Source organism: Lonchura striata, chromosome 6, assembly GCF_046129695.1.
Source record: "Lonchura striata isolate bLonStr1 chromosome 6, bLonStr1.mat, whole genome shotgun sequence".
NCBI lineage: Eukaryota > Metazoa > Chordata > Aves > Passeriformes > Estrildidae > Lonchura > Lonchura striata.
Window position 1 is genome coordinate 51,379,378 of NC_134608.1, and position 16,352 is coordinate 51,395,729.

Consider the following 16,352-nt stretch of genomic DNA (forward strand, 5'->3'; position numbering starts at 1 on the left):
GTGCACTGAAAACAAAAAAAAAAAAAAAAAAAAAAAAAACCACCCCAGCATATCTTAGCACTCAAGCAAATAAACAGTGATAATGGTGTAACTTTATTTAATTTGACATTTAGCACAGTAATATGCACAGAAAGAAAAAAGTACCAAAATACCAAACTCATAGCATATAAAATAATCAAATATATTTCATATTTAGTGAAATATTTCTACAACACATCAGTGGGACTACCCTGGGCAGCCCAACCTTGTAAATATATATTTATAGCTGTGTTATATAAAATACTGTATGTAGAGAAAGCACTGAAACTTATCACCAAAATAGAAAATAGCTCAAAATACAGATAGTTCAGGTTTGCTGGATATACCCAATATCGAAAAGAGGTTCAAACCCACTGCAGGAGATAAAGCTCCAGCTGAGATGCTCTGGCAGGCATGGGATGGCAGGGTGGGCATGCAGTGGATCAGCTGGCAGGAGCCTGACTGCCGATGGCCATGAGATGACAAAACTTTCTGATTCTCAGCCAGACCCATCAAGAGGCTCCCGAAGTGGGAATGCCGGCGGTGCTTGTGGCTGATGCTGGGGCCAAAGCGCTTTTGGTAAGTCAGAGCTAGCAGAGAGCTCCTGCAGCTTAACTGGAGCCCTTCAGGATCCAGCTGCAGCAGGACTGGCCATCAGCAGATGCACAACGTCACAAGTGGATTATTCTGAATTTTAAAGATGCCTCTTCAGCAGATGACAGCAATTAATTCCCAATAGGTTTTGAAAACATAAGAAGCTGCCTTTGTGCGAGGCCAGGCTCCCCCAGGCAATACTGTGTGGCACGGGAAGCAGCAACCCTGCTGCTCCAGGACAGTGACACCAAATGAAGTGCTTGTACTGGCAAAAACTCCCACCTCCCCTGAGGGTCATCAAGGGTCACACTTAAGAACCCAAGGTATAAAAAATATGGCATTTCTGGCAGCAGCACTTAAGTGCAGCTGGAGTCAATACCCTGCACCAGCCGTAGCCCAGGAGCTGCAGGGGTTTCAGGCTGGGTGCTGGGTGGGCAGGGGTAGGCACAGGTCCTGGTGGCAGGGTCAGCCAAGGGCACTGCATCTGCTGCTTTCCAGACAACACACTTCTGTGCTCATTTGTTGCTTTTTGGTCAGTGTAATGATTGATTTACTTGACTACCCCCACAGGAAGGCAGCCAAGACTTGCCCAGAGGATCTCTGCTCAGAGGGTTTTGAGCACCAGCACTGGTGCCAACCCCACACTGGGAGATCACCTTGGGAGCCCTCCCAGGTCCTGTTCCTGTGCTTCTGCCACGCCACTGCAGAGGAGCCTGTAACCCATTAATAATTCTGCAATTGCTCTTTCTCATCAAGCCAGCAGTTGCATCCCTAATTACATGGCAACAATGCTATGCTAACAGGATGAGCTATAATTTCTAGGTGGTATTAACATTTTTATTTTACTCTGAGTAACTTCCTGGTAATGGCCATTTGAATGTGGCTATATCAATTAAGTGAATATAAATGCTAAGCCCCTGGAAAAATCATTAATAAAAATCTCTTTCTGATAGCCTCTAATCACAGCTAAGTATAATTACTCATATGAGGCCACTATAAAAAGTATTTTTCTCATCAGAAGAAATTCATAAGGTTTTTCCCAACTGTTTGTAATAAAGAGGACACTATATAGAAAAGTCCAGAAAGTAAGCACACGTTTGTTTCTCAAAACCCATAGATAAACATGACAATATCTCTAAATTACTGGCTACAAACAGGATTTCATTTAGCTCTACTCAAGCTGTAGCCGAGTATAAATGTTATCAAAGCAGTACATTGCTGTTTCATCTGGAACAGCTGCACAGGATTTCTTTGATATCAAGCTCCTGCATGGGGATGGTGTTTCAATTTCTCTTTATGCCTCCAAACTGCTGAAACTAGAAGGAAAAGATGTTTAGTAAAACAGGCATTTTCCATTGGGGGTGGGGGGGAAAGCATAATTTGGCCTTGAAAGCAGTGCAGAGGAGCAAACACCCTGTCAGGCACTTGGTGCCTGCTGGTTTTGTGAGTCAGAGGAAGAAATCAGTGAAACACCTCTGATCCACAGCACCCTGCAAGAAAGAACCCCATTGCAGTGCCTGGGAGGAGGGGGTTTGCCCTGCCTGCTTGCCTGCAAAGCCAGCCACCACAGCTACACACATTTCAGAGGCACAGCACATATTTATCTTTCTTTAAGGAGATAAGGCTGGAAAAATCAGGGACACCAGGAAGAGCTGGCAGGAGGGCTGCTGCGGTAATGCAGGGAAAAGTGGCAACACCATTATCTCCAGGCAAGATCTCTCTCTCTCAAACATTTATGTGGGTTTGTTGGCCTTGCTTCATAAATATTTTCCAGACAAAAATTTGTTTGTGAATGCTGTCAAAGCAGACCTCAAGGAGTCTTCTTGGTGACCTCCAAAAAGTACATTTCCTAAGGCATTCCCCCGTGCTTGTCTTGTCAGACACCCACTTTGATGTACAATGTTTACCAGGAAAAAAAGCAATAAAAGCTGACAAAGGCTGCTGAAAAATCGGGACTCCTTTCAAAATTTGATGAGCTGATGAAAACAGTTTCTGCCTGGGCCATTGACCTTTCACTCGCCTCCAGCAAAGGGCCTGGCAGCTCCTGTGCAGCCCTGCCAGGGGGCACTGCCAGCAGGCTGAGGGATGCACATGCAGCTCACCTCCCCAGAGTACTTACTGCTCTCCTGCCTCAGCACTGCCAACTCCCACAAACGGGATTTCTTCCCTGTCCATCTGCCCCAGAACCAGGTGGTGTTTCTCCATGTTTATGATACACTGTAGAGAATAAATGTCATTAGGTAAGAGGGAAAACTGCAAATTAGACTGGTCCCAGCTCCCCTATCAGCATCCTGCTGGAAAACTCCTACCTTCAGAGACTTCAGTGTCTGCAGCCCAAAGGAAAAGGGTTGGTCGTTGTCTTCTGGAAAAAAAACAGGACATTTCAGATTTATACATTCAAAATGCCCTCCTGGGCTTTTTGTCAGTCCCTTCCTTCGTGGTCATTCTGCTAAACAAAACCCTGTTTATAAAGGGACTGACTCAAAGGAGAAGAGGAGGGCACAGGGTGGCAGGAGGATATGCCTGCAGTGGTTGCTCCATCAGCGTGGCAAAGCCAAGCTTGTGAACACGTCCTCCCCCTTCCCTCTGGGGGGCCAAATGAGAACTTACTCTATTTGAATTTTAACATCTTCCTAAAGCTCTCTTTTTCCCGCTGGGGTAAGAGGAAGCAGAGCCCAGCCCATGGTGGAGGAGCAGAGGGTTGTGCACTCACCCACGACGAGGGCAGCGCACTCCACGGGGACCGCTCCCACCGTGAGGGACAGACACTCGACCTGCCCGATGGCTTTCACCTTGTTTGGCAACGAAACCATCTCCTCTTCAGCAGGGAGTGCTTTGAGCTGCTCCTTTAACCTGTGGGCATTGAAAACACTCCTAACATCAAATGGCCGTGCCTTGGCTCTTCCAGCAAGGAGCAAATGGTGTTTGGAGGGTGCTTACACCTGAAGTGCTCTTAGTTTGCTCATTTACCACGCTGTTGTTGGAAAGCTGCTTCCCTTCCCTGGCAGGTTCTGTGTGGGTGCTCTGCAGGCAGCCACACATGACCACAGCATGACCCAAAATGCTGCCCAAGCACAGCTCTGTGCTGCATTTTGGGTTTTATCCAAGGAATCTTTTGCCTACATTTTCCCAATACTTGGGGAATACAGAATTGCTTCTAATGCAATGTGGGTGTAAGGAAGGGTTAGTTCACTCCAGCTTCCATGAGTGGAGCTGACACTCTGTCCCCATGGAATCATAGAAAGGCTGAGGTTGGAACAGACCTCTAAGGTCATAGAGTCCAGCTGTGTCCCCAGATGCCACACCTGCCATGCCCACACATATTTTCAACACTTCTAGACATGGTAATGCCACCACTTCACTAAGCAGCTTGTTCCAAGGCCTGACCACCCTTGCAGGGAAGAAATTTTTCCTGATATCCAAACTAAACCTCATATGGCACAACCTGAAGCCATTTCCTCTGGTCCTGTCACTCATGACCTCACTTGAGCCTCCTTTTGGGTAGTTGTAGAGAGTAAAAAGGTACCCCCTGAGGCCCCTTTTCTCCATGCTAAACATGGCTCACATCCAGGGTGACCCAGTCCATGTCTGTTAGTTTGTTAGGTGCTACCTGCTGGGTTTGTTCAGAGGAAATGGGGACAGATCAATCATATTCAGCCCAAAGAAAAGAAAAAAGGATGTCAGATATGTCTCAGGTACAGCTTCTATCTACACCCTTTGAAGCAGTCTGACAATACTAATTAAATATTTAGCATCAGTTTCTCTTTTAAACTGAGCAAGAATCTAATGGAAAGGCCATTTGAGGTGCTGATGTCTCCCTCAGCTAAAAGCCAGATCAAGTTTCAGCTCTCTGAGGTGCCTTTCTGCCGAGCCGCATTGCAGCAGTGTATGTGTCTGCCTGTCTGTCCATCTGTCCTAGAGGACAGCCAGCCCCCTCAGAGGCTCCAGGACTGAGGTGGGCATTGCCCACACCATTTAGCACAGGTGCAAGGACTGGGAGGGGTAGCAGGGAAAAGGAGCTGGATCCTCTCTACTGCTTTCTTGGAGTCTGGCCTTAAAAATCAGTAGGAACACACCAATCAGAAGTTCATGAGTTCCTTGGCTGCCTCCTGCACCTCCTCCAGCTCCATAGGGGATTTCTCACACTGCCAAGCTGTGAGCCTACTCCACTGCTTTCCTCAGCGTGAGGAGGAGAGAGTGACTGGCATCATGACAAGACACAAAACATCTTTGGAAAAGAGGGGAGGAATTGAGCCTGAGCATCAGACACACAAATGATGCTCTGAGGCACCGGGTCCCCTGAACCCTGGGCAGCAGAAACAGCCTCTGACCTCTTTCTTCAGTGCTCTTTGAAGGACAGGGCTGCTGCAGCAGAGCAGCGCTGCAAGAACTGCACCAGACACATGCAACAAACACAGGGAGCAGAGGAATTGTCCCAGAGCATGAAATCCTCCAAATGCCATCGTGTGGCCATCCTAAGCTTGGCTGAGCTGCTCCACACATTGTGACAAGGTTGCATTAAGCACAGCCACCCTCCAGTCACTAAGCACTGTTGTGCAAAGAAGTAATGAATGTTAGGACAGGAACAGGCACCATTCAGTCAGCGCAGTAGCACTCAGTGAGCAGGTGTAATTTTCCTTTTTTCATAATTATTGCAAGTTAGCTGCAAAAAGCTATGACTCCATGGGAATAAAGTGCCAAAACCTCCTTGATATCCTATGAGCTGAAGCCTGGTTCTATTACTCAGAGATGACAGAGAGTTTTTCTGCAAATGGCTGTCAGTCACCTCTAATAATCCATAAATACATTTCCTTTTCCTTTAACCAGGAGAAATTTGTAACTGAGAGCAGCATCAGCCACCCAGTTCTGAGAACATGCATGCACACAGCTTCTTTACACTGGCTGCTGGGCCAGCAGTGCTGCAGCCACTGTCTGGGGGCATGTCCAGCAGCCTGGTCCCTGCCCTGCCACAGGAGCCTGCAGAGCTGGGCTGGGCTGCTCTGGGGACACAGAAGGCTGGGGAAGGTTCAGCTGTTTGGTGAGGCACTGAGTGACAAGCAGGCAGTGAAAGAACACAAATGCATCCAACCCTCTGAAGGGATTCCCTCAGAGGTGGATAGGGTGGTACCAGTGGCTTTCTATTCCACCTCCCTGGCATGTAAGATTGGAACAGGATTTGGTTGTAAGAGGAGGGTCAGGGGCTTGCCCAGCCCTTCTAGAATGACCATCACTGACATGGGCAGAGCCCCAGCCCCAGGACACTGCCTGTGCTGCCAGGTGCCATGCTGCTGCAGAACAGAAATGCAGCTGGATATTTACCCTAGCCTGTCCAGGCAGGCAGAGGACATGAGGTTGTGCTGCGAGCCGGTGTCCACCACGGCCTTCAGCTCCTTCCCCGCACACTGCAAGAGCAAGAAGAGATGGGAAATGATGTGTGGGATGCAGGATGAGCACCAGAGTGTCCAGGAGCTCTGCTGCCCATGAACTCTGCTCATGTCAGCTCATCCCTGCTCCCCTGCACGCTCAGATGCACGTGGGCTCCTGAGCCCTTCCTGGCTCATTTGGCCCTGCAGAGAGCAGGTGGGGCAGCCCAGGCAGGAGGGAATACTGTGGAGAGTGGGAAATACAAATGAGCATGGGGCTAAGGAAGAGAAATGTGAAATTGCTCCTGGGCAGAAAAAACAGGAATGGCACTTAAGGAAATCAAGCAGGCTGTGAGCACAGGGATTTGCCATGGATAATTATACCCCAGCATTTCAGCATGCTGCCCCAGCTTAGCTCTCCCCTCTGCCCTGATGTGTAAGGGAAGACACCCATCACACCAGTTTTCTCTGTGATTCCCAGGTCGCCATCTCTGCCACAGCAGCCTGGAGCAGCAGATGGAGTATATCCCCAGAGCTCTGACAGTCCTGTGGGAACACAAACCTGACTGGGAAACATGGAGAACAAGAGCACAGCCTGAGACTGTGGGAAATAAAATCCACAGCAAAAAAAACCCCACAAAAGGCTGTGGAGTGACTATTACCTGGCAGCTCACCACTATGAGCTCTTCATCCTCTGTTTTCCCCGAGCTGCCCAGTTTGGTTTGGTTCAGCTTGTTGGTCTGGGATGAGAGATCTCCCTTCGGAGCCCAGGTGCCTCGGCTGCCTCGGAGCTTGGACAGGTTTGTCTCCATCAGGCGCTTCTGCAGGATGTTGTGTGGCTGCTTTAAGGAAGAACACACACAGAGGAGCAGGGTGAAGTCAGAGGAAATCACACAGTGGCCAGTGTCACCAGACTGCCTGGGGTGCCCGTGGGCCAGCACTGCTCTCACAGGAGGGAGGCCATGAAGTCTCACTCTCCCTAATTCCCAGACTACAGCTATTCTTCCTAACTAGTTCTGGCTTACCTGTCTTTGGCTAAAAAGAGTTTTGTTTTGCAAAGGAAATAATACTTTCAATCTATTAGCCTTTGAGATGCCTTTCTTTTACCAAACTCAAATTCAAGGTTTGATTGCCTACAGGAATCCAAACAAGTCCAGTCTTTTCAAGCTGGTGTTTCAACCATAACTGCCTTCATCTCTTGATATTGGGAATTCAGTAGTGATGTGAAAAATTAGGATGTAACAAATCAGCTTTCCAATGATATTCACTATGTCTAAGTATAAAGAATTTCTAAGATTGCCCTCTGTGCCTCTTCTCCCTGTACTTTTATTTGGCTGCTAAGGGTGACTAAATGGGACCAATCCAGAGTGCCATACCACAAGAGGAAAGGGAGAGGAAGGAAAGAGGTAAGCTCATCTGAGGCAGCTAGGTATTCTCCCAGAATTCCCAACACTTCTCTCTTTCTCTGTTATTTCCATTTGCTCTGGGAGAAGCATGTTGCCTCTCAAGATCTCCTCCAACCTCTTTCCCAAAAGCCTTTTTATGTTTAATGTTCATTGCAGATGGATGCACACACTCTGCTGGAGGTGAAATGACTCTGCCTGATTATCTGCTCATTTCTCTGCCTGGCTAATCTGCCCTCCCCATTAATGCCTTTCCTTCTGATTTTAATTACTCCATGGTGAGGCATTTTTACTGGCTTATCCCTGAATTTTTGCATTCACATTAAACATGCCTGTGTGCCTGCAGAGACATCTGAACCAGCAAACCCCCTCATCCCAAGGGAATATAGGAGTCAGGATAACTTTGAAAACCTCAGGCCGTGGCTCCCCAAGTTGGCCAGTACCCACCCTTGTGCACAGCATGTTAAATAACACCACTTAGAGAAGTCTAATGCAACCTGGCATCATCCTGAAATAACTGCATCCTAAAATAACTTCAGATCACACTGTGGGCACAATGCAGGCAGCGGGGCTGGACCACACTGAGGGATGGGGCAGCTGCAGCAGCACCAGTGGTCACTGGGACACGTCAGCTCCCTGCATCCCCACTGTGCTCTCTCCCAATTGCTGCTACTGGAAATAAATCCCCATGGCCATTTTGGGCTGCAGGTGCTGTGTCTGACCAACCCACCACAGAGCACGTCCTGTGCCTAAGCAGCAACTCCTGATAGGGAGGGATCAGATCTGACACTGTGCTGCCTTCCCAGTGAGGCCAAACAGCAGAAAGCAGGATTACTGAGCTGGACTAAAGGCAGGCAGACTGGCTGCACTGGTACTGGGCCCTGTGTGGAGGGACAAGCAGGTCACTTTGGAAAAAAGGGCTGCCTGGTATGAGGCAGAAGTGTAGGTGCAGCCCTGTGAGCACCTCCAGCCCTGTGATCACCTCCAGCCCTGTGAGCACCTCCAGTGCTCCTCACCAGAGCAAAAGTGCAGGCCAGGGTTTTCTGACAGTGGATGGGATGTCCTTTTCTTTCCATATCCTTTATGTTTGCAGCTCAGGATCACAGCTGGAACACTAATTCTTCACATCATTTAAAAACAACAAAAAGAAGGATAGGGAGTGTAGAAGTAAATGATGCCAGAAGACAGCCTGTCACAGAGTGGTCACCTCCTTGTGTCCAGCCCCATGAGAAATTTCTGAATGCCATCATCCAAGATAGTCTGGGTGCTCTTCTCCTCAATCTCTAACACACTCATTGATATTTTAACTGTCATTAACTACTATTTTAACTACCATTGAATTCAATCTAATTTTTACCATTCCTCCTATGGATTGTTAATCAGTAGCATATATGGGTTTTCTCAAGCCCTGGTTTTTATGAATGTTACATGGGATCCATCAGCAAAAGGAAAAAATACATCACTCAACAAATTCAAGTGAGCAGCACAAATGGGATTGTCATTTGTTGACACTTGCCCTTCTGAAAACCACAGCAAATCCTGCCTCTGGGGGACAAATATTCCTTATGTTGTGCTCCAATACAGCAATAATCTGGCAGGAGGGGGCTGAAAAGATTCCCTGCAGTATCATCCTGTCTCAGGCTATTAATTAGTTTGCTTTAACTTGGATTTCCCTTGACTCTTGTGTGCAACAGAGTGAGGGATGTTAGTCACAGAGATGACTCAAGTGATGGATACGTACTTTGTAAATGGATAATGTGCCAGGGGACATTTGCAAATGCACATTTTCCTGGCAAACTGCAAGCAGACCATGTCTTGGAGGGAGGGAGAGGAGGAAATCCTCCTCCTGAGGAAGTGAGAAGGGCAGCTGTGTTCTCCTGGCAGTGTTTGAAGAAACCCAGATGACCTGGTACAATATTCCTTTGCATTGCAAAAAAAAACATTGAAAGCTTTATAAAAGTAGAGAATGTTACATTTCATTGTGTCAGGAAAAAAAATAGGTTTTCCTAGAATCATCCAGCACTATATAAATACAAATCAGGATTTTTTTCATAAGATAGGTCTATTTCCAACCCAAATATTTGCAAAAAGCAAAAATGTCACAATGAAAACCTAAAGAAGAGAGAAGAGACACCATCTATTGCTGACCTTATTTACCACTGTCTGCCAAAAGCACAGATAATTCTGCCCAGCTTTGTTCCTCTGTGATTTGGAAGCAAGTGCATTGCTGCAGCTTGCAGTATTCATTTCTCTGGCAGATTTCCCTTTATTTGGCTTCTAGATTTGGGGATAACAAGATCCATCAACAACCTCACTCAAGTGGAGGTGAAAGTCAGGGAAGACACCAGTTCCCCTCCTCCAGAAACCCAAATCAGGAGGTTTGCTCTTTCTTCTGCACCTAGACAGTAGAGGGGGGAAAGAGTTTTAATGCATTGACAGAACTAATCCCAAGAAATAATCAATTTCTCTCTCTTCTTCCCATCCTTCATCCTAACTCACATGTCCCTGTCAGCATCCTGTGCTGTCAGCCCCTCTCTTAGGGTGATGAGGTGGGGCAGAGCTGCCCCCTGCACCCTTGTGTGCTCTCTGGGCAGGGCAGAGCACAGAGCACCAGAGCTTTTTGTATTTCAGACACACCAAACCCTGGGTGCACAGCAGGGAACTGGGGACACCTGACCTGCTGCAGTTCACCCAGTGCTGCCCCAGCCATGGGGAGCTGGGGCTGGGGCTATGGGGCACCCAGGGTTGTGCTGAGGGTGCCCAGGGGAGGTCTGAGAGCAGGATGGAAATGGGAAAAGCTTTTGTTGTTGCTGCTGCTTTTGTTACTATTTATAACTCTGCTTCCCAGGCTGTCAAATGATGCGGGACTGTTCCAGACAGCTGCTCCAAACTGGCCCGGTGGCTCTGGGGGCAAGGGACAAGTGTCAGAGCATCGGGAGGAGCTGCAAGAGTCAGCAAGAGCCAGCTGCAAGAGCCCTGTCCAGGCTGGGAAGGGAGCCATGGATACCCTGTCAGGAAGCCCCCATCCCTGCTAAAGACCATCTCATGCCAGATTTTTGGGCTTCAGGGAAGTGGCTAATAGAGGGAAGAGGCATCAAAATAAAGCCATTTCTGTTCTCTACATCCAGCCTGACATTTGCCAAATTCAGTGTATGCTTTGCTGTAGCTTGATCTCATGCTGGACAGAGGGGAGTACGTAAAGAGAGCGAGGAGCTGGAGTTCTGTCTGAGCCACAGTAACTCGCTGGAAATGATGAGAGCAATGAAATGGATGATCACAAGAAGTATTTATCCAACCTGCCTGTGCACAGCATCACCAGGAGAGCTGAGTGATGGCACACAGACAGGGGGATGCCAGCACACCCACCCTGCTGACCCGCTGTGCACAGTACCCCCGCACCAGGCCCACAAGGAAGGGGATTTCTCCCCAAAACTGCAATGCTTGCTGCCAGCTGCCACAGTGACAGACAGGATCTGTTCTCAGCACCTGTCACCATCTCTGAGGAGCTGTTCCCCTGTCTCTGCTCCTGTCAGGGCTGTTGGAAAACCCCCGTGGGAACTCTGCATTAATAACACCGGACACCTCAGGAGCCCCTCCGCACACGCGCCACCACGGCTGCCACGCAGCTCTAGGACAGAAACCTGCAGCTTTTGGGGACATGCACAATCATCCTCAAGGAAGCCATGCAAACACCTTGGGCTGAGACATCTGATGGCCCTGGGCCTCCTGATCATGCAGCTTAGTCCCCATGGGCATGTGCATCTCAATTTGGGCCCACGTCAAAGTGAAGTCACATATTTTGGAAGGTCTCCAGTCCCAGAGATCACAATCTCCTGCTCCTCCTGGGAGCAGCCCTTGTGACATCCAGGCAGCCACAGCAGTGGGGACATGTCAGAACTCAAAATGTCCCTCAGACATTTTTGGAGGTTTCAGGTCCAGGTCAGAAGCATTTGAGACCCTGGCAGGCAGCTGGAAACAGCTGTGATTTTGGATTTGAACCATGGAATGATTTACCAACCATGCGGGAAGAACAGGAAGTCACAAACGTTTAGATTTATAGTAGTTACAAAGTAGAGGGAAGAATTTTTGAGTGCTGTACAGGGGGATTTTAGGTCTTGTACATGGGAGTCAGAAGTTTTAAGATAGAGGGATCTGGGCTTGCCCTGTCCTCCCTCTCTCTTCTTCTTTACCTCCACGTTCTTGATGATGTTGGCACTCACAGATTGGTTTAGAGTAGAAAGGCACCATTTAATATAGGTAGTAGGCATTGGAGAAAAACTATAAACATGTAACATGTAATGTACCAATAAAAGACAGCAGCAGCCCTGAGTGGAGGGAGAGAAGAAGAAGTCAGGAGTCAGAGAGGATGTCAGGGTGTGTGTGTGCCTCTGCCTGAGCTGCTGAGCAAACCACAGCAGCTCAAGAAGAGAATCTTTGAGATAACTTGCAATAAACTGCCTTGAGACCGAACAACAGAAGAATACTGAGCCTTACTTTGGAAGCACGGGTTGGAGGAGAGACTTTTCCACCACACGGAGCCACCCCTGACCTAGAGGTGAGCTCCGGCAGGGACACACAATGTGCACTCTCAGCAGAGCCCTTTCCCACCCTGGCTGTGTGAGGGCTGAGTGTGGCAGCATCCCTTCCCTGCAGCACACCCAGGGACACATCTCTGAAACTCACAGGATCCTCTCTGTGGCTCTGGGAACGGGGCTGAGCACGTGCAGGGCTCTCACTCTGGGGGCTCCCTGCACACCCCATGGGGCAGGAGGCTGTGGCCAAGGGAGCCCTGGCCACGTGTGCCCACTGTGCCATCACCCCCCTGTGGCGTGGGGACAAGGGGCATTTTGCAGTGGGGTGGCCCAGACCAGCTGGGTTCTCACCCCAGCCCCAGCAGCCAGATGGGCACCTCACCTCCACTGACTGCATGGCACCTTCTTTTTGTTCCTGGTGGGGATTGGGAGCTGTGCCCCCCCCCTGGGCTTTGGCACATCCCTGGAGAGAGCCCCCTGTGCAGATTCTCCCTGCAGGGGTGATGCTGCAGCCATGGCACAGGAGCAGGGAGGACACCTCGAGTGACATTTCTATGTCCAAGGTGGTGTCAAGGAGCCCCATGCTCTGCCCTGGTGCTGGTGCAAAACCTGGTCCTCTCTCTGCAGGGCCAGGGACTTCAGTGTTCAGTGCCCCTGGCTCCTGCTACCTGTTGATTCTTATCCACGTCAGGGACTGAGTCCCACTCACTGGGGGTCATGGAGCCACAGAATGTCATTTTGACTCTGCTGAAAACAGTAATAATGCCATTCCTGCCTGAAAAAGGGCTTCAACTCCCCGCTGGAGAGCTGCAATTCAGTGGTGACTAGGAAAGCTCCTTCTGATCCTGTCCTTGGGCAGGAGCTTCACTTCCTACAATTGCAAAACACTTGGGATATCAAAAAAATCCCCTCTGTGTGCACTGCAGACAACAGCCAACTCAGTCCACTTGTCCCAGGCAGGCAGGGGCAAGCCTAACCCAGCTGAGTAGGAAGGCTCTGACAAAACAAAACACTAAAAATAAAAGATTGACTTTGGTTTTCAATAAAACCCACATCAAGCATTGGGAAAATGCAAATATTGTTTTACAAGGTGCAAGATTTTTTTTTTCAACATTTGGGCAAAGAAAACTAAAGGAGCTTTCCTTGGTAGATATGTTTCCTAAATTTTACTCTTTATGTCAGAACTTTTGATGTTACATTGAAGTATCCTTTCCCAGTAGAGAAAGCTGAAATATCTGTACAGTATTTAGAAATGCTCTCCAGCCCCCAGACATGGTGAATGACACCAAGTACAGGATCACATAGATCACTGCATATGTAAATATTTTAAACCTAAAATTATGTTTCTTCAGTTTAAGAAACCCCACATATGCATTAGCCCTTATTGAAGCATGATTGTGAGAGTTTTATATTTTGAAATACCAGTGACTATACTTTACTGAATCTCTGTGATTCTGTGTTGTGTGTACATATAGATCACAGGCCAACATGTGTGTGCACGTATGCATCGTATGAAGCCATTTTGACTTACTCTGACCCAGAGAGGAATTGTGTACTGCAAACAGAATGCCATTTTCATGCAAAAATTGAAAAAATCATTTTTTAAAAAATGAATGCTATTAACTCTGAGTGCCAGGCATCTAAAAGTACTTACTAGAAGAAAACAACTGTGGTTATAACTACTATCATATTTCTACTCCCTTCCTTTTACATACAAAAGTCACATTTTTTACAATCAGTTTCCACACACAACCAACTTCTCCTAACATAAAGCAGCATGAAGAAAGAAATAGACACTGCCCTACCAGCTCCTCGAGTCCCCTTCCAATAAACACAACAGAGCCTTACGGTATCCTTCGACGTCCCCAGCTTCTTCAGCCCGTCCAGAGGGAGGAGATCTGCAGAATCCTTGTGAATAAACTGAACCGCCTGCTTCATCCTCCTCTGCTGGCGGAGGGACGCCGCTTCCCTTAGCTCCACTTCTTTCCTGCTCGGCTCTGTCAGGATCCCCGAATAAAACATCTCTCCTGCCGCGGGGGCTCGTTCCTTGGAGCTGCGGGATGCTCTGTGTCTGCGCTGGGGAATGCTCTGTGTCTGTGCTGGGGGATGCTCTGTGCCTGTGCTGGGGGATGCTCTGGGGGGATGCTCTATCGCCTGTGCTGGGGGATGCTCTGTGCCTGCGCTGGGGAATGCTCTGTGTCTGTGCTGGGGGATGCTCTGTGTCTGCGCTGGGGGATGCTCTGTGCCTGCGCTGGGGGATGCTCTGTGCCTGTGCAGGGGGATGTTCTGTGCCTGTGCAGGGGGATGCTCTGTGCCTGTGCAGGGGGATGTTCTGTGCCTGCGCTGGGGGATGCTCTGTTGCCTGTGCAGGGGGATGCTCTGTTGCCTGTGCAGGGGGATGCTCTGTGCCTGCGCTGGGGGATGCTCTGTGCCTGTGCAGGGGGATGCTCTGTTGCCTGTGCAGGGGGATGCTCTGTTGCCTGTGCAGGGGGATGCTCTGTGCCTGTGCAGGGGGATGCTCTGTTGCCTGTGCAGGGGGATGCTCTGTTGCCTGTGCAGGGGGATGCTCTGTGCCTGCGCTGGGGGATGCTCTGTGCCTGTGCAGGGGGATGCTCTGTGCCTGCGCTGGGGGATGCTCTGTGCCTGTGCAGGGGGATGCTCTGTTGCCTGTGCAGGGGGATGCTCTGTTGCCTGTGCAGGGGGATGCTCTGTGCCTGTGCTGGGGGATGCTCTGTGCCTGTGCAGGGGGATGCTCTGTGCCTGCGCTGGGGGATGCTCTGTGCCTGCGCTGGGGGATGCTCTGTGGCCGGCGCTTTATAGCCGGAGCCCGGTGACGCGCAGGTACCGCGGCCGGAGGGCTGGCACATCGCGGCACTCCCAGCGGCGGGGAGCTCGGGCTGCTCCGAGGGGATAACGCATCCCCGCCCTCTCTCCGACGGCAGGGCATTGCATGGCTCCCAAAGCCCTCACGGCAGCAGGGAGCACCGCAGCAGCGAGCTTGGAGAGCTGCCCACAGCCCCGGCGGGCACAGCGGGACTGTCCTGCGTGCGGGGCTGCCACCACAGGTGACACTGCCCCGCACCCGGGTGCTCCTGGGGGCTGCTCCCCCCGGCCGGGGTGATGCAGCCCCGCTGGCCATGGGCAGCGTTGGTGCCTTACGCCCGGGGTGCCCCTGGTCTCGTCACAGCATGGCCAGCAGCAATCTGGATCAGCACTGTCCACTCAAGTGCCCAGGAAAACCATCTCAAAAGTTGTCCCCGCCAAACTGGGGCACCGTGAATGTGGTTTTACACAGGGGTTCTGTACCCATCAAATATCCAGGCACAATCTGATTTATCACCAACGCCCACACCACCCATTGTGAATCAGAGCAAAACTTGGCAAAGCAGCTGTGGTTTTGCAGCTTTTGTGCAGCTTGCCTAATGACCTAGCTGCTGCTGGAGCCAATCTGGCTGTAGTTACTCACCTCTGATCCCAGACTAAGCTGGGAGAGATATTAGAGGATCCTGGCATTACTTTGCCTCACTAGAGGTGTCCTTTCTTCTTCATGGGCAGCTCTAGGCTTCTAAGAAGCAAAGTCCTTTTTTCTGGGGCTGTGCTGTCCTATAACTTGTTTTATTTAAGCATGAACAAAGTCTCCAGTAAAATTCTCTTTCCATTAAAATACCTCTTTCCATTACAATGTACAGAACTAATACACATTCACAAACTTTACATACTATAGAGACTGATTAATGTAATGGTTACAGAAGGTAATTTTCTTATCAGGATTCATAGCACACTTGGGTTTAATTTGCTGCAACAGCAGGTGAGGGCAGCAGGTGCTTCCCTGAACTTTCTGCTTTCCAAGTAATTTGTTGCATGGAATAGGTGCAGAAAAAATGCAGCTCTGCCTCAGAGAGACGGTACAGATCTGTAAACACTCCACATGGGTTTGGTTCTTTTTAAACCAAGAGAGACCTTTGGTGTTCTAGGTAAAGCACAAGAATAGCAGAGCTTAGCCCAGGACTTATGCCAAGCCAGAGTTCTAGGACACTTCCTGCCTTCCAGAGCTGGGACACTGATTCTGCTTTGCTCTCCCCCACCAACAGAGCCTGTGCTCACACTTTCTGCTCACCAAGACACCACTGGCACCCTGCAGCTGCTGCTCCTGGCCTGGGGAGTGGGGCTGGCAAAGAGCAGGGCTGATGCCAGAACAGCAGCCCCTGTGGGTAAACTTACACATTTGAGTTCTGCAGCCACGGACAGACCATGTATGTTCAGCCTCTTCTCATGTGATCTGGCACAGAGGAGGGAAAAAAACCCAGATGATGAGTCAGAATGCCATAAAACCCGAGCACATTATTTCACAGCCTCACATAAAGGCTACAACACATGAGCCAGCCCAGCTCAGTGAATGTGTCAGCCTGCAGAAGGATAACAGGGCTGGCAGTCTGAAGGGG

The 16,352-nt window shown here is 49.6% G+C and overlaps 1 protein-coding gene across 7 annotated transcripts; it reads right to left on the reverse strand.

Annotated features, from left to right (window-relative positions):
• Positions 1–70: 70 nt before the first annotated feature.
• NRIP3 (nuclear receptor interacting protein 3) lies at positions 71–14,939 on the reverse strand. Of its 7 annotated transcripts, XM_077784294.1 has the most exons (10): positions 14,678–14,717; positions 14,625–14,644; positions 14,118–14,577; positions 13,759–14,047; positions 6,638–6,817; positions 5,932–6,014; positions 3,326–3,465; positions 2,922–2,974; positions 2,732–2,829; positions 71–1,928 (listed from the first exon to the last, which is right to left on the reverse strand). In XM_077784294.1, the coding sequence occupies exons 4-10, from the start codon at positions 13,930–13,932 to the stop codon at positions 1,907–1,909; spliced, it is 750 nt and encodes a 249-aa protein (XP_077640420.1). In that variant the 5' UTR covers positions 13,933–14,047; positions 14,118–14,577; positions 14,625–14,644; positions 14,678–14,717; the 3' UTR covers positions 71–1,906. The 7 variants fall into 7 exon arrangements, with proteins under 7 accessions (XP_077640420.1, XP_077640418.1, XP_077640417.1 ...); XM_077784292.1 differs by having other exon boundaries at positions 14,141–14,577; positions 14,625–14,939; XM_077784291.1 differs by having other exon boundaries at positions 13,759–14,577; positions 14,678–14,767.
• Between the last annotated feature and the right edge of the window lie 1,413 nt (positions 14,940–16,352).

What these genes read in the sequence shown, in the direction of transcription:
- NRIP3 (XM_077784288.1), bottom strand. Translation starts at nt 14,857, where the DNA reads ATGCCCTGCCGTCGGAGAGAGGGCGGGGATGCGTTATCCCCTCGGAGC. An exon ending in GCCTGCCTGGACAGGCTAGG is followed by an intron (nt 3,466 to 5,931) that starts GTAAATATCCAG and finishes CAATGCCCACAG; the next exon opens with GTTAAAGGAGCAGCTCAAAG. An exon ending in AGTGCTGAGGCAGGAGAGCA is followed by an intron (nt 1,929 to 2,731) that starts GTAAGTACTCTG and finishes TTTTCCTTCTAG; the next exon opens with TTTCAGCAGTTTGGAGGCAT.